The sequence below is a fragment of the Oncorhynchus mykiss genome, chromosome 7, assembly GCF_013265735.2.
Source record: "Oncorhynchus mykiss isolate Arlee chromosome 7, USDA_OmykA_1.1, whole genome shotgun sequence".
NCBI classification, from domain to species: domain Eukaryota; kingdom Metazoa; phylum Chordata; class Actinopteri; order Salmoniformes; family Salmonidae; genus Oncorhynchus; species Oncorhynchus mykiss.
The window spans coordinates 29,440,996-29,466,493 of NC_048571.1; the positions used below are offsets into that span (position 1 = coordinate 29,440,996).

At 41.2% G+C, this 25,498-nt stretch overlaps 2 protein-coding genes and 1 long non-coding RNA gene across 4 annotated transcripts in view; 2 read left to right on the top strand and 1 right to left on the bottom strand.

Moving 5' to 3' along the window:
* Positions 1-1,675, top strand: part of LOC118965282 — a 28,801-nt gene extending 27,126 nt beyond the window's left edge. Inside the window, exon 4 of the long non-coding RNA XR_005052566.1 lies at positions 1,649-1,675. This is a non-coding gene — a long non-coding RNA (uncharacterized LOC118965282). The remainder of the gene's footprint in view (positions 1-1,648) is intronic.
* The window catches only part of LOC110527619 (zinc finger protein 501), a 174,204-nt gene that overhangs the window by 111,412 nt on the left and 37,294 nt on the right, over positions 1-25,498 (top strand). The window lies entirely within an intron of this gene.
* LOC110527636 (zinc finger protein 239) overlaps positions 13,050-25,498 on the bottom strand; it is a 41,236-nt gene continuing 28,787 nt past the window's right edge. Inside the window, exons 1-2 of one of the 2 annotated variants that reach the window (XM_021609029.2) lie at positions 22,278-22,853; positions 13,050-14,524 (exon numbers count right to left, since the gene is read on the bottom strand). In XM_021609029.2, the coding sequence (XP_021464704.1) occupies positions 13,647-14,524; positions 22,278-22,509 (1,110 nt within the window). In that variant the 5' untranslated portion in view covers positions 22,510-22,853 and the 3' untranslated portion in view covers positions 13,050-13,646. Of the gene's footprint in view, positions 14,525-22,277; positions 22,854-25,498 lie in introns of those variants that run through there. The other variant, XM_036983133.1, reaches the window with a different exon arrangement.

The window sequence follows — 25,498 nt, forward strand, 5'->3', positions numbered from 1 at the left end:
TCATATTAGCATCAACATACATTGTTTCATTCAATTTCACATAATAAGGATATTTCATATTTTCAAGTTCAGAAGTCAGAACCCATCACCTGCTATGTAAAAGAGACAGAAGAATGCACAATGGTCAATGCTATCCAGGATCCTTGGGACATCCCTACCCTAAACCCTACATTAACCCCTACCTTAACCATTTTAAATGTCAACTTCAATGGGCTAGGGACGTCCCAAGGATGTATCTCTACCTGAAAATATATGATCTAAGTGATTGATAGTTCGTATTCAGCAGTCATAAAGCCTTATTTACTGTAATGAACTACTAAAATTGTGATTTTGTCAGACAACAGCTCTACACTTTATTGATTGATTGATTGATTTGACTGATTGACTGATTGACTGATTGACTGATTGACTGATTGATCCAGTCATCCTTCCATCCCTCCTCATCCTTCCATCCCTCCTCATCCTTCCATCCCTCCTCAGCCTTCCTCTCCTCTGAAGACCCAGTGAAGGTGGAGCTCAGTCAGAGAGCTGTTGAGGGACTGGTTAGGAAGAACACTTCTACAGCCAGAGAGGTGAGAGGTCACAGATGGTTTAGAGGGTATATATGTTTGTTCCCTTAGTGGTTCATCACGTAAGCAGAAGGGAATATGTTCCATCATCTATTGTTACGGATATTGGTATCCTGTGTGTATTTTCTTTCCTTCTCCCCTATGCACAGGTGTCGCCAATCAGTCGGCAATCAGAAGACACCTGCTCCTTTTACCTTACCCAATCACATCCCCTTTCCCTTGGTTTAAAAACCCAGTCAGTTGTTTTCTCTGCAGCTCAATCTCTCTCACTCTCTCCTTGGATTGAGCTCTCTTTTGGTTTTTGTTCCTACATGTCACATTTGTCCGAAATTATGTGAGTATGTATTGTTGTGCTTCCTTAATGTTTGTTGGTGGGAAAAGGGGGTACCAAGACAAGTCACCCATGGGCATACATTACCTGTAGGAAAACCTTTGTCTAAATACCCTAGTTAGAACTGGGCGGACCACCCACTGTATTATTGTTTAGTTAGTTAACTGTATTGGAGTAGGCTAGTCTAGCTTAGGGGTGTTTTTTGATATTTTATTACTTCTTTCCTTGGGTCCAGCTCAGCCCCTTTTCCCGCCCCCCTTTACCGTGTGTTTAAAATAAACCATGAGTGTTTGATGGTAGATTTAAGTTGTCTGTGGTTTTTCACTATTATGATTTGCTTGAGTTATGTTACGGGTCTTGTTTCCATTCCCCCTAGACTGTAGGGCCAAAGGGATTCGTAACATCTATGCTTATTTCCATTAGTGCAAATTGTCCACTGACAGTGGTGTAATTTATCACCCCTTTTGGCTGTATTAAAGTTAATTTCCCCTCAGACACATTTGTTCTTTGATATTATGAAAGTAATTTGTATAGAATGTACTTTTCCCCACATCTCTTTACATTGCTTGTGCATATTTGGTGGCCTGACTGCGTCCAGACTATGTCAAAGGTCCATCCTGGTAGATCTGAACCTAATGCTGCTTGGAGTGATCAGATGACAGTCACACCTGGCACCTAAATGTAACTAGATGCTCCATATCCATTACTTTTGAGTGTTTTAATGACTAAATGTGTTTCTGTGTTGCAGTCAAGAAATGGAACAGCAAGGCCACAGAGCATGACATACGCAGAGGTTTGGGAGACCACCTCAAGCCTCTGGTAGAGCTGAGGGTGGTGTTTACCACTCCACCACTCCTTCAGCAGGCTGGAAAAGTGGGATTGATACTGTTTTTCATACTAAGAGGGACCAAGAGTCTGTTAATTGGTCGGTCATTGGGTTAATTTGTTGAAATCAAATCCAGCTTTATTTATACAGCACATTTCAGACATGGATGCAACACAATGGCTTCAAAGGAAAAAACACATTTAAAAAATAAAAAGATAACTATTTAGTACACAACAAACAAGATTAACAATTCAAAGACTAATTGGCACCCTAAGGAAATGCAATTGATTAAAATATGAATTGGATGCAATATCCAACCCAAATGATAAGCTTGTTTTTTTTTAAGAGGGGCTCTGAAATACACTATGGGGTGTCTGCTGGAAGTTGACTAGTAACAACTGGGACCTAAAAGACACCCACCATGAGATCCACTAAATCTGCCCAAGAAGAGGCAAACAAAAGAAAAACCCACACCAAACTTCAAGACAGTGGTGCAACTAAAGGTGTTTATGAGCCAGTGTTATGAGAATTTTGTTATCAATGTTCATAAACTTCAATTAATCTACTCGGTCTGCCACCCAGAGTTGTAAGATTCTGGTTGAATGAAACCGAAGAGTCCCAACTTACAATAGTCAAAATGTTTATTCACAAGAATGTTTTAAAGTCAAGAATGCAAACAAGTTCAAATCTTAAGCTATGCCTTGATCAGACAGTTGGTGTTTTTCCACTACACAGATACATTGTTTAATTTGCAACATGTTTCATAATTTTCTGCAAGCCTAACAGTTTCTCCAGAGGTGGAGACAGTAAGGAACACAGTAGTACAGCTTGTCTGTCGATAGCTCCTCTTATTTGTTTCACACTTGCACCCTGCTTACATACTAAAAAGGTCCTTGTTCTAATTCTGATTCAAACTACACACATCATCAGATTATAGTTTTATGATTCTAATACATTTCATACAATTATATGGTTTCAGAGTGGAATTATTTAATCATTAACTTTAAACATATTATTTTATCAGCCAGACACTCTTAAATAGAACCTGGACCAGCTCAGGTGAAACACCTTCCCACTAACGAGATGGACAAGCCAGCACAGGTGTAACACATACTGACTAACGAGGTGACACCAATCAGTGCGTCCTACGGGCTGACGAGCTAAAGTCCAACCTGAAAACATAAATGAAAAAACCAAAGCCTGTAAAACCTTCCCCTTCAAGACAACAAATATATCCCATATTTTTGATGGACAAGTATGCTCACCACCAACAGAAAACAACATCCATTTCACATTATAATCAACTACAATGCTTCACCGTCTACAATATAAACATGCTGTCTACTGGTTGTCAACAATTAAAAACAAGAAAAAAAAACACATATTTTGAAATAATAATATACAAAAGTATAATTTTTATGTAACCTTTATTTAACTAGGCAAGTCAGTTAAGTACAACTTCTACCTGCCGCCCCACTTGGAACGAGCCCAAACAAAACTCATCTCCAATACGGAAAAACGCAGTCAAAATAAATTGTGATCCATGGTAACTCACTGGCTAAACACAAATATTTTTGACTTCCCACCCTTGAGACAATCAACATCCAAGTTGTCTTTACCACGGACATGTCTGATTTCAAGTGGAAACTCCTGCAATATCTGTAGTAACTTTCCACCTCACTGCGGAGCTTCTCTCTCTTTTCAGGTTTCACTCGATAGGCATGTTGTTGGATCGGGGCCCAGTCCCCGATGTTATGCTCTAGTACATTTGGGTTGGCACATCTGAGAATTAATCCTGATGTTATTAAAGCAGGGCAACAATGTCAATATAATTGTACCCAAGAGTTGTTAGTGGGTTGCATAAAACATTTTGAATACAAAATGTTACATGAATTGTAAATATCAAAACTAAATGTACACCCCTTTGTTAATATGTATTGACAATAATTCATTTAATAGTGAGGCTTGGAATAATTAAAAATGTCAGGCTGAATGTTTGAATTATGAGGGGATTTGAGTCATGCTTCTTCAGTCGTGCAATAAAGACAATTAGCACTTGAATGTTGTCAAGAAATACTGGAGTGATGTAAGATTGTTAATAAAATTGATTATAGGCCAATTTATTATACTGCGTCCATGTGACTTTTTTTAACCTTCATTTAACAGTAACCAAAAGGTTTCTGTATTGAATCCTCAAGCTGACAAGGTAAACATCTTGTCGTTCTGCATCTGAACAAGGCAGTTAACCGGTAGGCCGTCATTGTAAATAAGTCAGTGTCATGGCCTTGGCCTGTTGGGGGAGGTTTATGACCCCAAAAAATACCTTTCTCCTTTCGGTAATCCAACCAGTTGAAAATATGCGTTGGTACTTAATGAATATGATCTCAGATCAGTTGTTGTCTGAGACATTACTACTAACTGTATCTTGGAAAGTTAACACATTCTAGTTATCAGATTCATGTGGAATTGTTGTGCAATTTAAATGTTTAAATATGAAACTATTTGTGAAAAGATTAAATGTAATTTTAGCTTCTATGAAACACGCCCTTCTCTTCAACCTGATATAAGCCCGTTGACGAAAATCCAACTTTGTGTTCCAAGGATGAGAGGACGACGGTCCCCACGTTGAAAGGGCTAAGATAATAACCTAATGAAATTACCATCGAATTTCAATGTGACGATGACGATCGACAATGGACGGATGAATTTCGACTATACCCGCCAGAATATAGCATGAGCATATAGCATGGCAACTTGGTATGAACTTTGAACTCTTATTCACTAACGAAGTGATACCTCCTAGCCGTTGCGTTAGCAACAGCAGCTTTAAATGTGGGCTAGGAGAGGACGGACAAAATATCCATTCTACCACGCTCCAGTTCACCGCTACATTCTTCAGAGGACAAGTGATCCATGCTGATCCATGCATTTTTCAAATGGGTGGTTACTTAGAATGCATGAGATACTGTATATACGATAGCATAGCTTCTCCCTTTGTTCCTCAGTCTTCCCGCTCTTTCACTCAAACCCAACCCCCTTTCTTTGTGTAACCAGCCGTCATATCTGTTCCATCCGCTAGAGACTGTTTCCTTTATGACAATTAGTATTCAATGTATGATCTATTCTGTGTAGATCTGATTGACTTCCGGCGCCGACTTCCGGCGCCGACAGAGATGGCCGCCTCGCTTCGCGTTCCTAGGAAACTATGCAGTTTTTTGTTTTTTTACGTGTTATTTCTTACATTAGTACCCCAGGTCATCTTAGGTTTCATTACATACAGTCGAGAAGAACTACTGAATATAAGATCAGCGTCAATTCACCATCAGTACGACCAAGAATATGAATATGTTTTTCGCGACGCAGATCCTGTGTTCTGCCTTACAAACAGGACAACGGAGTGGATCCCATGCAGCGACCCAAAAAAAACGACTCCGAAAAAGAGGGAAACGAGGCGGTCTTCTGGTCAGACTCCGGAGACGGGCACACCGTGCACCATTCCCTAGCATTCTTCTTGCCAATGTCCAGTCTCTTGACAACAAGGTTGATGAAATCCGAGCAAGGGTAGCATTCCAGAGGGACATCAGAGACTGTAACGTTCTTTGCTTCACGGAAACGTGGCTTACTGGAGAGACGCTATCCGAGGCGGTGCAGCCAACAGGTTTCTCCACGCATCGCGCTGACAGAAACAAACATATTTCTGGTAAGAAGAGGGGCGGGGGCGTATGCCTTATGACTAACGTGACATGGTGTGTTGAAAGAAACATACAGGAACTCAAATCCTTCTGTTCACCTGATTTAGAATTCCTCACAATAAATTGTAGACCGCATTATTTACCAAGAGAATTCTCTTCGATTATAATCACAGCCGTATATATCCCCCCCAAGCAGACGTTTGCAGATCGTTGGCTCTGAATGAACTTTATTTGACTCTTTGCAAACTGGAAACCATTTATCCGGAGGCTGCATTCATTGTAGCTGGGGATTTTAACAAGGCTAATCTGAAAACAAGACTCCCTAAATTTTATCAGCATATCGATTGCGCAACCAGGGGTGGAAAGACCTTGGATCATTGTTACTCTAACTTCCGCGACGCATATAAGGCCCTGCCCCGCCCCCCTTTCGGAAAAGCTGACCACGACTCCATTTTGTTGATCCCTGCCTACAGACAGAAACTAAAACAAGAGGCTCCCACGCTGAGGTCTGTCCAACGCTGGTCCGACCAAGCTGACTCCACACTCCAAGACTGCTTCCATCACGTGGACTGGGACATGTTTCGTATTGCGTCAGACAACAACATTGACGAATACGCTGATTCGGTGTGCGAGTTCATTAGAACGTGCGTTGAAGATGTCGTTCCCATAGCAACGATTAAAACATTCCTTAACCAGAAACCGTGGATTGATGGCAGCATTCGTGTGAAACTGAAAGCGCGAACCACTGCTTTTAATCAGGGCAAGGTGTCTGGTAACATGACCGAATACAAACAGTGCAGCTATTCCCTCCGCAAGGCTATCAAACAAGCTAAGCGTCAGTACAGAGACAAAGTAGACTCTCAATTCAATGGCTCAGACACAAGAGGCATGTGGCAGGGTCTACAGTCAATCACGGACTACAGGAAGAAATCCAGCCCTGTCACGGACCAGGATGTCCTGCTCCCAGGCAGACTAAATAACTTTTTTGCCCGCTTTGAGGACAATACAGTGCCACTGACACGGCCTGCAACGAAAACTTGCGGCCTCTCCTTCACTGCAGCCGAGGTGAGTAAGACATTTAAACGTGTTAACCCTCGCAAGGCTGCAGGCCCAGACGGCATCCCCAGCCGCGCCCTCAGAGCATGCGCAGACCAGCTGGCCGGTGTGTTTACGGACATATTCAATCAATCCCTATACCAGTCTGCTGTTCCCACATGCTTCAAGAGGGCCACCATTGTTCCTGTTCCCAAGAAAGCTAAGGTAACTGAGCTAAACGACTACCGCCCCGTAGCACTCACTTCCGTCATCATGAAGTGCTTTGAGAGACTAGTCAAGGACCATATCACCTCCACCCTACCTGACACACTAGACCCACTCCAATTTGCTTACCGCCCAAATAGGTCCACAGACGATGCAATCTCAACCACACTGCACACTGCCCTAACCCATCTGGACAAGAGGAATACCTATGTGAGAATGCTGTTCATTGACTACAGCTCGACATTCAACACCATAGTACCCTCCAAGCTCGTCATCAAGCTCGAGACCCTGGGTCTCGACCCCGGCCTGTGCAACTGGGTACTGGACTTCCTGACGGGCCGCCCCCAGGTGGTGAGGGTAGGCAACAACATCTCCTCCCCGCTGATCCTCAACACTGGGGCCCCACAAGGGTGCGTTCTGAGCCCTCTCCTGTACTCCCTGTTCACCCACGACTGCGTGGCCCGCACGCCTCCAACTCAATCATCAAGTTTGCGGACGACACAACAGTGGTAGGCTTGATTACCAACAACGACGAGACGGCCTACAGGGAGGAGGTGAGGGCCCTCGGAGTGTGGTGTCAGGAAAATAACCTCACACTCAACGTCAACAAAACTAAGGAGATGATTGTGGACTTCAGGAAACAGCAGAGGGAACACCCCCCTATCCACATCAATGGAACAGTAGTGGAGAGGGTAGCAAGTTTTAAGTTCCTCGGCATACACATCGCAGACAAACTGAATTGGTCAACTCACACAGACAGCATTGTGAAGAAGGCGCAGCAGCGCCTCTTCAACCTCAGGAGGCTGAAGAAATTCGGCTTGTCACCAAAAGCACTCACAAACTTCTACAGATGCACAATCGAGAGCATCCTGGCGGGCTGTATCACCGCCTGGTACGGCAACTGCTCCGCCCTCAACCGTAAGGCTCTCCAGAGGGTAGTGAGGTCTGCACAACGCATCACCGGGGGCAAACTACCTGCCCTCCAGGACACCTACACCACCCGATGTCACAGGAAGGCCATAAAGATCATCAAGGACATCAACCACCCGAGCCACTGCCTGTTCACCCCGCTATCATCCAGAAGGCGAGGTCAGTACAGGTGCATCAAAGCTGGGACCGAGAGACTGAAAAACAGCTTCTATCTCAAGGCCATCAGACTGTTCAACAGCCACCACTAACATTGAGTGGCTGCTGCCAACACACTGACACTGACTCAACTCCAGCCACTTTAATAATGGGAATTGATGGGAAATATATCACTAGCCACTTTAAACAATGCTACCTTATATAATGTTACTTACCCTACATTATTCATCTCATATGCATACGTATATACTGTACTCTATATCATCGACTGTATCCTTATGTAATACATGTATCACTAGCCACTTTAACTATGCCACTTTGTTCACATACTCATCTCATATGTATATACTGTACTCGATACCATCTACTGTATCTTGCCTATGCTGCTCTGTACCATCACTCATTCATATATCCTTATGTACATATTCTTTATCCCCTCACACTGTGTACAAGACAGTAGTTTTGGAATTGTTAGTTAGATTACTTGTTGGTTATTACTGCATTGTCGGAACTAGAAGCACAAGCATTTCGCTACACTCGCATTAACATCTGCTAACCATGTGTCTGTGACAAATAAAATTTGATTTGATTTGATTTGATTTGTGTATGTGTAATTCTGTGTGATTATTTAGGTATTTAGTAAATAAATCATTAAACCAAATTTTGTATCGCTGATTCAACTTGTTAGCCAGGGTTCGTGAAGATAACCAAGAATTTACAACTTTTAGATGAGACTGAATAAGGTGAGGATTAAATATTGACTGCTATTGATGTAAGATATTACTAGGTCATTAAGTGTTTATTCAGAAGATAACAGCTCTATTAACACTCTTTCGTGGTGCCCCGACTTTCTAGTTAATTACATTTACCTGATTAGCTTAGTCAGGTAATATTAATTACAGAGAAGTGATTTTATAGAATAGCATGTCATATCACTTGATCCGGCATAGCAAAAGACACGACATCAGTTAAGATCAAATTCTGATTTACAATGCCCAACGCTCTAACCACAAGGCTAACTGCAAGTAAATTGAAATTAGGTTGTTTTCAAGTCATTGAAAAAATGAACCGAAAATACATATTTTCAACTATAATATACAGTGCCTTGCGAAAGTATTCGGCCCCCTTGAACTTTGCGACCCTTTGCCACATTTCAGGCTTCAAACATAAAGATATAAAACTGTATTTTTTTGTGAAGAATCAACAACAAGTGGGACACAATCATGAAGTGGAACGACATTTATTGGATATTTCAAACTTTTTTAACAAATCAAAAACTGAAAAATTGGGCGTGCAAAATTATTATTTATTTCATAAAAGTGTAATATAATATTAAGTCGTTCAAAGAGAAGCATGTGTTGATTGATTCGTGTTTAACGAGGGAGAATTTAAAACAAACTTTGAACCATACTTCTGACATGGATCATTTTGACCACAGAGGCATATCTTTTATCATAGCCAAAATGTGGTTTATTCAATTTTTCATGACTTTGTCAATCAACTTGTTCTGAATAAATCTAAATCATGGTTTAGGGTTTCTGTATCAAAATGGACTTTTAACAAATTAAAATCCTTTGGAGTAATTTTGACCCCAGCCAATAGCACCTTTGATAAATAGGATGTTTATTTCAAATCAAAATCACTTATTTTTGGTAACATACACGTGTTTAGCAGATGTTATTGCGGGTGCCAGCCTGCCTGAAACGCCCCTTTCCAGCAAAATGTATAAATGATGGGTTATGAATTAACAGGTATAAATGATGGGTTATGAACAGGTTTTTTATTTATTTTACCTAGGGAAGTCAGTTAAGAACAAATGCTTATTTTCAATGATGGCCTAGGAACAGTGAACTGAACTGTTCTGGGGCAGAATGACAGATTTGTACCTTGTCAGCTCAGGGGTTTGAACTTGCAACCTTCCGGTTACTAGTCTAACGCTCTAACCACTAGGCTACCCTGCCACCCCAGGTATAAATGATGGGTTATGAATTAACACATCCCCTCCAGGCATTTCAATACATTCAGGATTTCTTACGGTCCATGTGCAATGTTCCTTGCAAATAGTCAAATATTTTGTACATTTCATGAGAGAACAAGATAATGAATGTTTTCTGAACAACCATTTTTTATTTAATGTTTATTAAGAGTATCTTATCAACTTTATTTCACTTGGTGATGTTTCATTATAGAGAACATAACATGACAATACATGACATCTAAGTAGCTGAATATGATTATGGACTAACAGTTTGAAGGACACAACTCATGTTATTCTGGTTAAACACTGGGAGACTAGTTGATTAAGGAGTGGGGAGTTTTTTACAGTTAGGAAATAATGTCATGTTTTACTCATACCTCAGCCAGCATTGTGAATGACTAGTAAATAATATGTCATGTTTTACTCATACCTCAGCCAGCATTGTGAATGGTTAGGAAATAATATGTCATGTTTTACTTGTACCTCAGCCAGCATTGTGAATGGTTAGGAAATAATATGTCATGTTTTACTTGTACCTCAGCCAGCATTGTGAATGGTTAGGAAATAATATGTCATGTTTTACTTGTACCTCAGCCAGCATTGTGAATGGTTAGGAAATAATATGTCATGTTTTACTCGTACCTCAGCCAGCATTGTGAATGGTGTCTGATGCAGTGACATACTAGACCATGGCAGTAAATCGAATACTTAGGTGTTTTTAGTCATGCATGAAAGGTCTGTGGTGGTTCTATGGTTATAAGTTACTGACCTTAGAATACATTTCTGGCCATGCTGGCAGGGTCTGAATCAAACCCAATGTCCACCTGGCACACTGGCAGGGTCTGAATCAAACCCAATGTCCACCTGGCACACTGGCAGGGTCTGAATCAAACCCAATGTCCACCTGGCACACTGGCAGGGTCTGAATCAAACCCAATGTCCACCTGGTACACTCTGGGCTAAACTTAGTCTCTTTCCATGAAACATGGATGCCAAATTAAAGTGCTTGGGAACCTAATAAGTTTTTAGGCAAAGTAACTAATGTGGTTAACCAAACCACCTCTAATAGACTTCACCTCCTTGGACCTCATCTCAGTGAGTTTAGGTTGGGGAAACCATGGAGGAGAGGGCTTTGGACCTCATCTCAGTGAGTTTAGGTTGGGGAAACCATGGAGGAGAGGGCTTTGGACCTAATTTTATGGCAATGAGCAGGAGCTGTCACACAGTACATGGTCTAGTTCATGACACTGAGGAGAGAGCAGCTGTAACACAGTACCTGGTCTAGTTCATGACATTGAAGAGGAGAGAGCAGCTGTAACACAGTACCAGTGGTGTAAAGTACTTAAGTAAAAGTTATTTCAAGTACTACTGAAGTAGTTGTTTTGGGGAATCTGTACTTACTATTTTTATTTTTGACAACATGTACTTTTACTTCACTACATTTCTAAATGAAAATAATGTACTTTTTAATACATTTTGAATGCTTAGCAGGACAGAAAAATGGTCCAATTCAGCACTTATCAAGAGAACATCCCTGGTCATCCCGAATGCCTATAGTCTGGCGGACTCACTAAACAGAGAACATCACTGGTTATCCCTACTGCCTCTGATCTGACGGACTCACTAAACACAAATGCTTCGGATGTAAATGATGTCTGAGTGATGGAGTGTTTCCCTGGCTATCCGTAAATAAAAAAACAAGAAAATGTTGCCGTCTGGTTTGCTTAATATAAGGGATTTGAAATGATTCATACTTTTACTGTTGATACTTAAGTATATTTAAAACCAAATACTTTTAGACTTTCACTCAAGTAGTATTTTACTGGGTAACTTTCTATGAAGGTATCTATACTTTTACTCAAGTATGACAATTGGGTACTTTTTCCACCACTGATCACGAGTATAATCTGGTCTCCTTCAACATGGTCAATATGAGCCTCAATTGTCTGATGAAAAAGAAAACCCACACACTGATCAGTATCAATCAGCATTTTATTTTCTTTCAAGTTATTAACTAATGATGAACACACACAAGTTCTCAGATGTGTGAGTGCTTTACCTATTTCTAACAGTATCATTTCAAATGGAGAAAACATCTCAGCAACATGGAAACAATGTGGGAGGATTAGCAAATCCTGTTTCAGTTTCGAAACTACAAACCACATGAACAAGTGCATTGGACATGTCTATGAGGTCAATACTAATCCATCATGTCTGCATTGGACACGCCTATGGGCCGGCAGGTAGCCTAGTGGTTAGAGCATTGGGCCAGAAACCCCGAGCTGACAAGGTAAAAATCTGTCGTTATGCCCCTGAACAAGGCAGTTAACCCAATATTCCCCGGTAGGCCATCATTGTAAATAAGAATTGTTTCTTAAACTGTCTTGCCTAGCTAAATAAAGCTTAAAATAATGTAATAATTTTTAAATGTAGCAGAATTAAATAATGATTGTACAATATCAGACTAAATTAGAGTAACTCAATAAACCGGACAAACAGGGAATGTTCAATGACTCAAAAAGACACTATAGTTAATTCTGTGAATCAGCCCTTTATTTCCTATCATAAAGAACACCTGTGGAAATGGGCAGTGGGTATAGACATCCATCTGACTCCAAAACAAGACATGATTGAATAGTTGAATAGTGTCTAATCCAAATAATCAGCACAATGTCAGCTGTCAGTGCAGGGCTGGAACAGAAACCTGCACACCCAGTAGCTAGATCTCTAGCAGCAAGGTTGGCCATGTATTTTCTAGGTCTCTGCATCGTTGCTTTAACAGTATTGGTGTAGTCATACAACTTATTCTAACAGTAAACCAACAGCATATTCAGAACATTCAGAAAGTATTCAGACCACTTGACTTTTTCCACATTTTGTTACGTTACAGCCTTATTCTAAAATGGATTAAAAAATATTTTCATCAACCTACACACAATACCCCATAATGACATCACAATACCCGATAATGACAAAGTGAAAAACAGAAATACCATATTTAGACCCTTTGCTATGAGACTCAAAATTGAGCTCAGGTGCATTCTGTTTCCATTAATCATCCTTGAGATGTTTCTACAACTTCATTGGAGCCCACCTGCCATAAATTCATGTCAGAGAAAAAACCAAGCCATGCGGTCGAAGGAATTGTCCGTAGAGCTTCGAGACAGGATTGTGTCAAAGCACAGATCTGGGGAAGGGTACCAAAACATTTCTGCAGTATTGAAGGTCCCTAAGAACATAGTGGCCTCCATTCTAAAATGTAAGACGGTTGAAACCACCAAGACTCTTCCTAGAGCTGGCATCCATTTCAAACAGAACAATCAGGGGAGAAGGGCCTTGGTCAGGGAGGTGACCAAGAAGCCACTGGTCACTGACAGAGCTCCAGAGTTCCTCTGTGGAGATGGGAGAACCTTCCAGAAGGACAACCATCTATACAGCCCTCCAACAATCAGACCTTTACGATAGAGTGGCTAGACGGAAGCCACTCCTCAATAAAAAAGTCACATGACAGCCCACTTGGAGTTTGCCAAAAGGCCTCTCAGACCATGAGAAACAAGATTCTCTGGTCTGATGAAACCAAGATTGAACTCTTGGCCTGAATGTCAAGCGTCACGTCTGGAGGAAACCAGGCCCAATCCCTACGGTGAAGCATGTTGTTGGCAGCATCATGCAGTGGGGATATGTTTCAATGGCAGGGACTGGCAGACTGATCAAGATTAAGGGAAAGATGAATGCAGCAAAGTACAAAACAATTTCCATTGATGAGGCTAATACCCATATCATGCTGAAATCAATAGAACAGGAGGCAAACAATTTGGGTTATACGTTATTCAAATACTCCTACTACAATGTTTAAACATTCTACACTGAGATTTTATTTCATTGATATCATGAAACAACTCCTTCATGTATGTATTTTCTGATGTTTGATCAGAGATCTTTTATCAGAGTACCTCTTGTCACATTGATCACAGCTATGGGGTTTCTCTCCTGTGTGTGTTCTCTGGTGTATAGTCAGATGGCTAGATGTAACAAAACTCTTCCCACATTGATTACAGCTATAAGATTTCTCTCCTGTGTGTTTTCTCTGGTGTGATAACATGCTGCTTGAGTGAGTAAAACTAATCCCACATTGAGTACAGCTATAAGGTTTCTCTCCTGTGTGTGTTCTCTGGTGGACAGTCAGATGGCTAGATGTAGTAAAACTCTTCCCACATTGATCACAGCTATAAGGTTTCTCTCCTGTGTGTATTCTCTCATGTGCTACCAGGATGCTTGACTGAGTAAAACTCTTCCCACATTGATTACAACTATAAGATTTCTCTCCTGTGTGTTTTCTCTGGTGTGATGACAGGTTGCTTGACTGAGTAAAACTAATCCCACATTGAGTACAGCTATAAGGTTTCTCTCCTGTGTGTGTTCTCTGGTGTACAATCCAATGGCTTGATGTAGTAAAACTCTTCCCACATTGATCACAGATAAAAGGTTTCTCTCCTGTGTGAATTCTCATGTGTACTTTTAGTGAATTTGATCTTAAGTAGCTCTTCCCACAATCAAAACAGTGGTAAGATTTCTCTATTGTGTGTACTCGTTGGTGTATTTTAAGTTCTGATGAAGATTTAAAACCTTTCCCACAGTCAGAGCAGCGTTGAGATTTCTTCCCTGTGGGTCTCCGATGATGTTTCTTGAGGTGTTCTGATCTGGAGAGACTCTTCTCTGCCTTGTCAGCATCATGATGTTGTTGAAGCTCCCCCGAGGACCCACTGTAGTCCCGTCTCTCTCCTGTGTGAACAACAAAATCAGACAGATGGTAAGAGGCCCACAACAGCAGAATCCACTGTAAAAAGGGACGCCAACAGCGTAGCCATGATGTTGTACAACAATTGACATCTAATGAATGTTAAAATTATTTGACAATTGTCTTAAAATGAGCAAAAAGTCATATTTTGTTTTGTTTTCACATTAGCAGTAAAATCGATGACTGTAGGCTAGAAATAAGTTAAAGTTGTTGAAACTCTAAGCAATGTGCCAAAAGACTTTTGGTCTTTTGGTCAATATAGGCCGCTTTCTGTGTTTGCCAAAATTGCGGCACGAGGGCAAAGCATACACAATTTGGTTGCAGACAAAATTACTTTGTCCTCTCACTATAGAGAACCAGCCTCAGAGAATTAAACATGCAATAATTGGACTTTAGGACAATGAGTTTCGAACAGTAAGAGCTTTCCCAGTATACGCTTGATGTTTATACATTGATTTGGACATTTTCCACACAACGTACAAAGAGAATGTTTTGGTAAAGATGAAATGTGAAGTTAGTTGTCTAAAATTGGATCTCAGTAAAATCCAGACCTCCAGCCTCTTAACTTGGTAAAAGGCGTAAACGTCCACTTCTGACCCGAGGGTATAAGACATGCGAGTTAAGAATTAGCATGCTAAACTAAGTCATCCGAGCTGCAGTCAAGGTCTGAGTAGTCAATGAACCCAAAATGCAACAAGAGGTTGAAGACAAAGGAACCTTGTACCAAATCATTGCTACGGATGAGTAGCTGCGTCTAAGAGGGTGAATTCAAGCAGGACCACCCAGTCACCACACTCCATCGAATCGTGTATCTACACTGCTTTCTTTCCTAACACTGAGCCCTGAGCTGCAGGGCTGGCTGTCCTCAGAAGACCCCTTTTAGAACAAGGGGGAGGAAACAGACCACGAAGACAAGGACACTGACATCGTGAGGACAACCAGAGAGTAACACCAGAGAAGTGAAACATCCGAGGAACCAGGTCCACGCGGAGACCCCCCATCGGAGACCTTAAACACGTAATTACATCATTATATTCCGACCCATAATAGCGTCAGTTCGGGGCAAGGTTAGGGTTAAAATAAGCAACGCTGATAAATGCACATAAATGTACATTTCTCTCGTGTACATTCTCTTTTTCTCTCTTTTAAATCCCCATTTTGGGTAACACGCCATACTGCGTTGGCCCGTTGTACTAAGTTCTATTCAATAGCCTAGACTGTGTTTTGTGTATGTGTATCTCATATTATAATTTTAGCTTGATAGTAAATAAATAATCAACTAAAATTGGTGTGGTACAGACTCATTGGTGGGAGTCGGGTTTGTACAGATTCCCGGATTATGCGACGTTCAGAATGAGACTGTAGAGGAAATTGATTAATTAGCGACTGTTGTAAAATCGATATTCTGAAATTCTTTGAGTTAATAATTTGGGAAATAGAAACTCAATAAAACCAATTTTCTCATGGTGCCCCAGATTAATGAGTTAATAATTGACAGATTTATTTAATCACGCAATTATAAACCACTAATCATTCGATGAGCAGCAGTCGTCACATTAACCATCACGATAATATGGATGTAGTGTATCTGGTTGCAGAAACTCCCCCTTGCTAACGAGGAAACCGCTAGTTATGGATGTAGTATATCTGCTAATGAGGAAACCACTAGTTATGGATGTGGTATATCTGCTAATGAAGAAACCACTAGTTATGGATGTAGTATATCTGGTAATGAGGAAACCGCTAGTTATGGATGTAGTATATCTGGTAATGAGGAAACCGCTAGTTATGTATGTAGTATATCTGGTAATGAGGAAACCGCTAGTTATGGATGTAGTATATCTGGTAATGAGGAAACCGCTAGTTATGGATGTAGTATATCTGGTAATGAGGAAACCACTAGTTATGGATCTAGTATACAGTGGGGCAAAAAAGTATTTAGTCAGCCACCAATTGTGCAAGTTCTCCCACTTAAAAAGATGAGAGAGGCCTGTAATTTTCATCATAGGTACACTTCAACTATGACAGACAAAACGAGAAGACAAAAAATCCAGAAAATCACATTGTAGGATTTTTAATGAATTTATTTGCAAACTAATGGTGGAAAATAAGTATTTGGTCACCTACAAACAAGCAAGATTTCTGGCTCTCACAGACCTGTAGTTTCGTCTTTAAGAGGCTCCTCCGTCCTCTACTCGTTACCTGTATTAATGGCACCTGTTTGAACTTGTTATCAGTATAAAAGACACCTGTCCACAACCTCAAACAGTCACACTCCAAACTCCACTATGGCCAAGACCAAAGAGCTGTCAAAGGACACCATAAACAAAATTGTAGACTGCACCAGGCTGGGAATACTGAATCTGCAATAGGTAAGCAGCTTGGTTTGAAGAAATCAACTGTGGGAGCAATTATTTGGAAATGGAAGACATACAAGACCACTGATAATCTCCCTCGATCTGGGGCTCCACGCAAGATCTTACCCGTGGGGTAAAAATGATCACAAGAACGGTGAGCAAAAATCCCAGAACCACACGGGGGGACTTAGTGAATGACCTGCAGAGAGCTGGGACCAAAGTAACAAAGCCTACCATCAGTAACACACTACGCTGCCAGGGGCTCAAATCCTGCAGTGCCAGACATGTCCCACTGCTTAAGCCAGTACATGTCCAGGCCCGTCTGAAGTTGGCTAGAGAGCATTTGGATGATCGAGAAGAAGACTGGGAGAATGTCATATGGTCAGATGAAACCAAAATATAACTTTTTGGAAAAAACTTCCATCAGCAAGGGCATTGAAGATGAAACGTTGCTGGGTCTGTCAGCACGACAATGATCCCAAACACACCACCCGGGCAACGAAGGAGTGGCTTCGTAAGAAGCATTTCAAGGTCCTGGAGTGGCCTAGCCAGTCTCCAGATCTCAACCCCATAGAACATCTTTGGAGGGAGTTGAAAGTCCGTGTTGCCCAGCAACAGCCCCAAAACATCACTGCTCTAGAGGAGATCTGCATGGAGGAATGGGCCAAAATACCAGCAACAGTGTGTGAAAACCTTGTGAAGACTTACAGAAAACGTTTGACCTCTGTCATTGCCAACAAAGGGTATATAACAAAGTATTGAGATAAACTTTTGTTATTGACCAAATACTTATTTTCCACTATAATGTGCTAATAAATTAATTAAAAATCCTACAATGTGATTTTCTGGATTATTTTTTTTCATTTTGTCTGTCATAGTTGAAGTGTACCTATGATGAAAATTACAGGCCTCTCATCTTTTTAAGTGGGAGAACTTGCACAATTGGTGGCTGACTAAATACTTTTTTTGCCCCACTATATCTGGTAATGAGGAAACCACTATTTATGGATTTAGAATATCTGCATGGAGCCAAAATGGTGAGCGAAGATTTTAGTTTTCACAATGTGTTCTGAATATTACGGTAGGACCCATAACTTCACCTAACAACAACATAGACCTACTGTAGGACACATACAGTGAGGGAAAAAAAGTATTTGATCCCCTGCTGATTTGGTAAGTTTGCCCACTGACAAAGAAATGATCAGTCTATAATTTTAATGGTAGGTTTATTTGAAACAGTGAGAGACAGAATAACAACAAAAAAATCTAGAAAAACACATGTCAAAAATGTTAAATTGATTTGCATTTTAATGAGGGAAATAAGTATTTGACCCCCCTGCAAAACTCTTCTTGGCAATCACAGAGGTCAGACGTTTGTAGTTGGCCACCGGGTTTGCACACATCTCAGGAGGGATTTGTCCAGCTCCTCTTTGCATATTTTCTCCAAGTCATTAAGGTTTCGAGGCTGACGTTTGGCAACTCGAACCTTCAGCTCCCTCCACAGATTTTCTATGGGGTTAAGGTCTTGAGACTGGCTAGGCCACTCCAGGACCTTAATGTGCTTCTTCTTGAGCCACTGATTTGTTGCCATGGCCGTTTGTTTTGGGTCATTGTCATGCTGGAAAACCCATCCAAGACCCATTTTCAATGCCCTGGCTGAGGGAAGGAGGTTCTCACCCAAGATTTGACGGTACATGGCCCCGTCCATCGTCCCTTTGATGCGGTGAAGTTGTCCTGTCCCCTTAGCAGAAAAACACTCCCAAAGCATAATGTTTCCACCTCCATGTTTGACAGGTGGGATGGTGTTCTTAGGGTCATAGGCAGCATTCCTCCTCCAAACATGGCGAGTTGAGTTGATGCCAAAGAGCTCCATTTTGGTCTCATCTGACCACAACACTTTTACCCAGTTGTCCTCTGAATCATTCATATGTTCATTGGCAAACTTCAGACGGGCATGTATATGTGCTTTCGTGAGCAGGGGGACCTTGTGGAAGCTGCAGGAATTCAGTCCTTCACGGCGTAGTGTGTTACCAATTGTTTTCTTGATGACTATGGTCCCAGCTGCCTTGAGATAATTGACAAGATCCTCCCGTATAGTTCTGGGCTGATTCCTCACCGTTCTCATGATCATTGCAACTCCACGAGGTGAGATCTTGCATGGAGCCCCAGGCCGAGGTAGATTGACAGTTATTTTGTGTTTCTTCCATTTGCGAATAATCGCACCAACTGTTGTCACCTTCTCACCAAGCTGCTTGGCGATGGTATTGTAGCCCATTCCAGCCTTGTGTAGGTCTACAATCTTGTCCCTGACATCCTTGGAGAGCTCTTTGGTCTTGGCCATGGTGGAGAGTTTGGAATCTGATTGATTGCTTCTGTGGACAGGTATCTTGTATACAGGTAACAAACTGAGATTAGGAGCACTGCCTTTAAGAGTATGCTCCTAATCTCAGCTCGTTACCTGTGTAAAAGACACCTGGGAATCAGAAATCTTTCTGATTGAGAGGGGAGGGTCAAATACTTATTTCCCTCTAAAATGCAAATCAATTTATAATATTTTTGACATGCGTTTTTCTGTATTTTTTGTTGTTATTCTGTCTCTCCCTGATCAAATAAACCTACCATTAAAATTATAGACTGATCATTTCTTTGTCAGAGGGCAAACGTACAAAATCAGCAGGGGATCAAATACTTTTCCCCCTCACTGTACAACATAACTGTGTTGTCATTCTAAATGTCCTGAATAAGAAAATAGCTATTTGTGTTGTACAATAGCCTATCCATCAAGGAACAGTTCTCTACACATTATGGGATAAGTATCTCTGTTTCCAAACAGACTAACGAGACCCTACTATAAATCAAGCAGACAATAACATTATAAACATCAATTTGTTAGGGATGTTGGATCCAACATGGAGCACGGCATAACTGTCTTTACCAGAGTAATGAATGAAGAAGCCCGTTGGTTGTTGTTGTTGCATGTCGTGATGTTTGTCATTTATTTATTTTTTACCTTTATTTAACTAGGCATGTCAGTTAAGAACAACTTCTTGTTTTCAATGACGGCCTAGGAACAGTGGGTTAACTGCCTTGTTCAGGGGCAGAACGACAGATTTTTACAATCTTGCAACCTTTCGGTTACTAGTCCAAGACTAACCGCTAGGCTACCTGCTGCCCCTATTTGACTGTCATTCAGAAAATGATTTCCTGGATCAGCTGATGATGGTTCACCAACTACTTTGCAGAAAGAGTTCAGTGTGTCAAATCGGAGGGCATGCTGTCCGGTCCTCTGGCAGTCTCTATGGGGGTGCCACAGGGTTCAATTTTCGGGCTGACTCTTTTCTCTGTATATATCAATGATGTTGCTTTTGCTGCGGCCGATTCCCTGATCCACCTCTACGCAGACGACACCATTCTGTATACTTACGGCCCGTCCTTGGACACTGTGCTATCTAACCTCCAAACGAGCTTCAACGCCATACAACACTCCTTCCGTGGCCTCCAACTGCTCTTAAACGCTAGTAAAACCAAATGCATGCTTTTCAACCGTTCTCTGCCTGCACCCGCATGCCCGACTAGCATCGCCACCCTGAATGGTTCCGACCTTGAATATGTGGACATCTATAAGTACCTAGGTGTCTGGCTAGACTGTAAACTCTCCTTCCAGACTCATATCAAACATCTCCAATCGAAAATCCAATCTAGAGTCGGCTTTCTATTCCGCAACAAAGCCTCCTTCACTCGCGCCGCCAAACTTACCCTAGTAAAACTGACTATCCTACCGATCCTCGACTTCGGCGATGTCATCAACAAAATTGCTTCCAACACTCTACTCAGCAAACTGGATGCAGTTTATCACAGTGCCATCCGTTTTGTCACTAAAGCACCTTATACCACCCACCACTGCGACCTGTATGCTCTAGTCGGCTGGCCCTCGCTACATATTCGTCGCCAGACCCACTGGCTCCAGGTCATCTGCAAGTCCATGCTAGGTAAAGCTCCGCCTTATCTCAGTTCACTGGTCACGATGGCAACACCCACCCGTAGCACGCGCTCCAGCAGGTGTATCTCACTGATCATCCCTAAAGCCAACACCTCATTTGGCTGCCTTTCGTTCCAGTTCTCTGCTGCCTGTGACTGGAAAGAATTGCAAAAATCGCTGAAGTTGGAGACTTTTATCTCCCTCACCAACTTCAAACATCTGCTATCTGAGCAGCTAACCGATCGCTGCAGCTGTACATAGTCTATCGGGAAATAGCCCACCCATTTTTACCTACCTCATCCCCATGCTGTTTTTATTTATTTACTTTTCTGCTCTTTCCCACACCTATCTCTCTACCTGTACTTGACCATCTGATCATTTATCACTCCAGTGTTAATCTGCAAAATTTGTATTATTCGCCTACCTCCTCATGCCTTTTGCACACAATGCAAATATACTTTTTTTCCTACTGTGTTATTGACTTGTTAATTGTTTACTCCATGTGTAACTCTGTGTTGTCTGTTCAAACTGCTATGCTTTATCTTGGCCAGGTCGCAGTTGCAAATGAGAACTTGTTCTCAACTAGCCTACCTGGTTAAATAAAGGTGAAATTAAAATTAAAAATGATAGTTGAACATGTGACTAACTAAACAGTGTTAAGAATGTGTACTTATTGAAGAACTGCGTTAATGACAGTATCGATTTGGGTGTTGTCAATAAAGTTAAGGAGACTTTCGGTTAGAACCATTGGATTTAGCAAACTCTGAAAGGATTTAGGATTTCTGTGCCTATGAAAACTGTTTTCCCAGCATAATATAAGTCGAACACGAAATGTTACGTAGGTAGAGTGCATTTCAGAGATCTGAATACAAAAAACTGTACTAACAGGACAATAACCTAAACCACACAATAACCTAAACTACACTGGAGGAGCTTACCAAGATGACATTGAATGTTCCTGGGTGGCCTAGTTACAATCGTATTGAAAGTCTATGGTAAGACTTGAAAATGCCTTTCTAGATCAAAAACCAACTTGACAGAACAGGAAGGATTTTAAAAAGAATAATGAATTTCACATGAAGATCAGTCGCCTATTGGATGACATCACGATTTCCCATCAAGCCAACTCCTTGAAGGGCTTACTATGACATCACTCACTCCTTCTAGTTTGCAGTTGTCTAAAAAAAACACTATTTTGCTCAAAACATTTGTTTCCCATTAGTGTGTTTATACTTTACTGTATTTATGTCACTTTTCAACAGGAAATGTTAAAAATCACTGGAGGACGTCATGAACAATTCATACAGTACAAAAACATATTCAAGTGTAGAACGCCCATTTAAAAATCACACATTAGTTCAACAACTGCAGAGTTTGGGCCCCTATTAAGATAGTACTCACGGTATTTACTGGTGTTAATCAGATCTCCAGTCTTCTCTTCTTCGTCCTCCTCTAATGTGACAGTAATCTCCCCCTCTTCATCCTTCATTCCAAAAACGTCTTTCTCTTCTTCGTTCACTGTAACATCCTCTTCTTCCTTCTTCTCTTTCACGACAATGTTCAGCCCCAGAGCTTCTTTCTCCGTCCAGCAGACCTCTTCTTTAACAGGAGAGGATAAGTTTAGGGAGCTCATGGTCAGGGATGTTAACTAGCTATCATTAGCGACTAGGATTGTGCTAACTTAACCAGCCAGCTACTATAGCTGACTAATACAAAATAACGCAATATTAAATTAAATAGGTTAACAAGTAGATACGACAGAAGTGTGTCGAGTACACAGTAGCTAATATACACCGAAGGCGTATAAATAGCTTGAATCTTTCGGCTATGTTGGTTAGCAAGCTACCGAGGTGGTTGACGAGCTGTTTCTGAAGAACCGTCCACTAGATTATACGTCACGCTAACAGCGTCGCCTGAAAGACGCAAATCGCCGTCTGCTGACTGGAGGGGAAACGCAGTTGAGGATCATATTTTATTTTCAGACAAAGATTATTTTACATGGATTTAATTCAATAATACTATTGTATTGAGACATACAAAGACCTGAATGTGTTGATTGATTAGTGCGAATATTTTTTTTTACTACAGCACATTCAAGGCAGATTCATTAAGTCAAACAACATCTAAATAAGTAGCTAGCTACTGTTGGTCTATACTGTTCCTACATGGTGTAACAATACATCACGTAGATGTATATAATGAACAGACTAGGTCTATACTGTTCCTACAGGGTGTAACAATACATCATGTAGATGTAGATAATGAAAAGACTAGGTCTATACTGCTGGGTTTGATTCAGACCCTGTCAGTGTGCCAGGTGTACATTGGGTTTGATTCAGACCCTGTCAGTGTGCCAGGTGGACATTGGGTTTGATTCAGACCCTGTCAGTGTGCGAGGTGGACATTGGGTTTGATTCGGACCCTGTCAGTGTGCCAGGTGGACATTGGGTCTGATTCAGACCCTGTCAGTGTGCCAGGTGGACATTGGGTTTGATTCAGACCCTGTCAGTGCCAGGTGGACATTGGGTTTGATTCAGACCCTGCCAGTGTGCCAGGTGGACAATGTATTCCAAGGTCAGTAACTTATAACCACAGAACCACCACAGACCTTTTATGCGTAACTAAAAACACCTAAGTATAAGACTTACTGCCATGGTCTAGTATGTCACCGCCTCAGACACCATTCACAATGCTGGCTGAGGTACAAGTAAAACATTACATATTATTTCCTAACCATTCACAATGTTGGCTGAGGTACATGTAAAACATGACATATTATTTCCGAACCATTCACAATGCTGGCTGAGGTACGAGTAAAACATGAAATATTATTTCCTAATTGTAAAAAAAATCAAAGCTCAGTGGGATTTTCCATTGTTGAGGAAAGCAGGGGAAGTGTTGTGAGTAACAGAACTGCCTGAGATGTGGGGGAAGGGAAGCTGCTCACTGATTGGCTGTAGTGACAAGGGTCCCTACAAAAATCTATCATTATTCCAACTGACATGTCAAATTCACAAATTCTACAGCACAACGACAGTTATGTCTTACGTGTAAAACTAACAATGACTCAATAATCCATGCCTTCTGGGAATGTTATGATGTCATAAAGTTATGGGAGGAGTTAGAAAGTTGGCTGTCAGAAGTACAGTATTATAATGTAAAATTCCTTTTAATCTGTCTGTCTGCATATTTTAAGACATGGCATATGAGGGTGCAGTGAGATACCCGATGGTTGGATGATACTTTTCTCATCAATCAACTTAAATATTATACTTAATTAAAACCTGGAAATCAACCAATCCTCTGTTGTTAATTCAATAGAAAGGTAAAATGCTTTATTATCTAAAAGTTGAAAGTGAGTGTGCAACGGAGAGAAATAAAATGGTGCTGATGCGGGTGCTAGAGATGGAGATGTGTTCTAGTGGGTCTGGGCAGGTGTGATGTAGTTAATGGAGATGGGGGTGTGTTCTAGTGGGTCTGAACTAGAGGTCGACCGATTAATCGGAATGACCGATTAATTAGGGCCGATTTCAAGTTTTCATAATAATCGTAAATCGGTATTTTTGGGTGCCGATTTGCCGTAGTTTTTTTTAAAATTACACCTTTATTTAATCTTTATTTAACTTGGCAAGTCAGTTAAGAACACATTCTTATTTTCAATGACGGCCTAGAAACGGTGGGTTAACTGCCTCGTTCAGGGACAGAACGACAGATTTTCACCTTGTCAGCTCGGGGGATCCAATCTTGCAAACTTACAGTTAACTAGTCCAACGCAATGACCTGCCTCTCTCTCATTGCACTCCACAAGGAGACTGCCTGTTATGCAAATGCAGTAAGCCAAGGTAAGTTGCTAGCTAGCATTAAACTTATCTTATAAAAAACAATCAATCATAATCACTAGTTAACTACACATGGTTTTTGATATTACTAGATACAGTGCCTTGCGAAAGTATTCGGCCCCCTTGAACTTTGCGACCTTTTGCCACATTTCAGGCTTCAAACATAAAGATATAAAACTGTATTTTTTTGTGAAGAATCAACAACAAGTGGGACACAATCATGAAGTGGAACGACATTTATTGGATATTTCAAAAAAAATTAACAAATCAAAAACTGAAAAATTGGGCGTGCAAAATTATTCAGCCCCCTTAAGTTAATACTTTGTAGCGCCACCTTTTGCTGCGATTACAGCTGTAAGTCGCTTGGGGTATGTCTCTATCAGTTTTGCACATCGAGAGACTGACATTTTTTCCCATTCCTCCTTGCAAAACAGCTCGAGCTCAGTGAGGTTGGATGGAGAGCATTTGTGAACAGCAGTTTTCAGTTCTTTCCACAGATTCTCGATTGGATTCAGGTCTGGACTTTGACTTGGCCATTCTAACACCTGGATATGTTTATTTTTGAACCATTCCATTGTAGATTTTGCTTTATGTTTTGGATCATTGTCTTGTTGGAAGACAAATCTCCGTCCCAGTCTCAGGTCTTTTGCAGACTCCATCAGGTTTTCTTCCAGAATGGTCCTGTATTTGGCTCCATCCATCTTCCCTGTCCCTGCTGAAGAAAAGCAGGCCCAAACCATGATGCTGCCACCACCATGTTTGACAGTGGGGATGGTGTGTTCA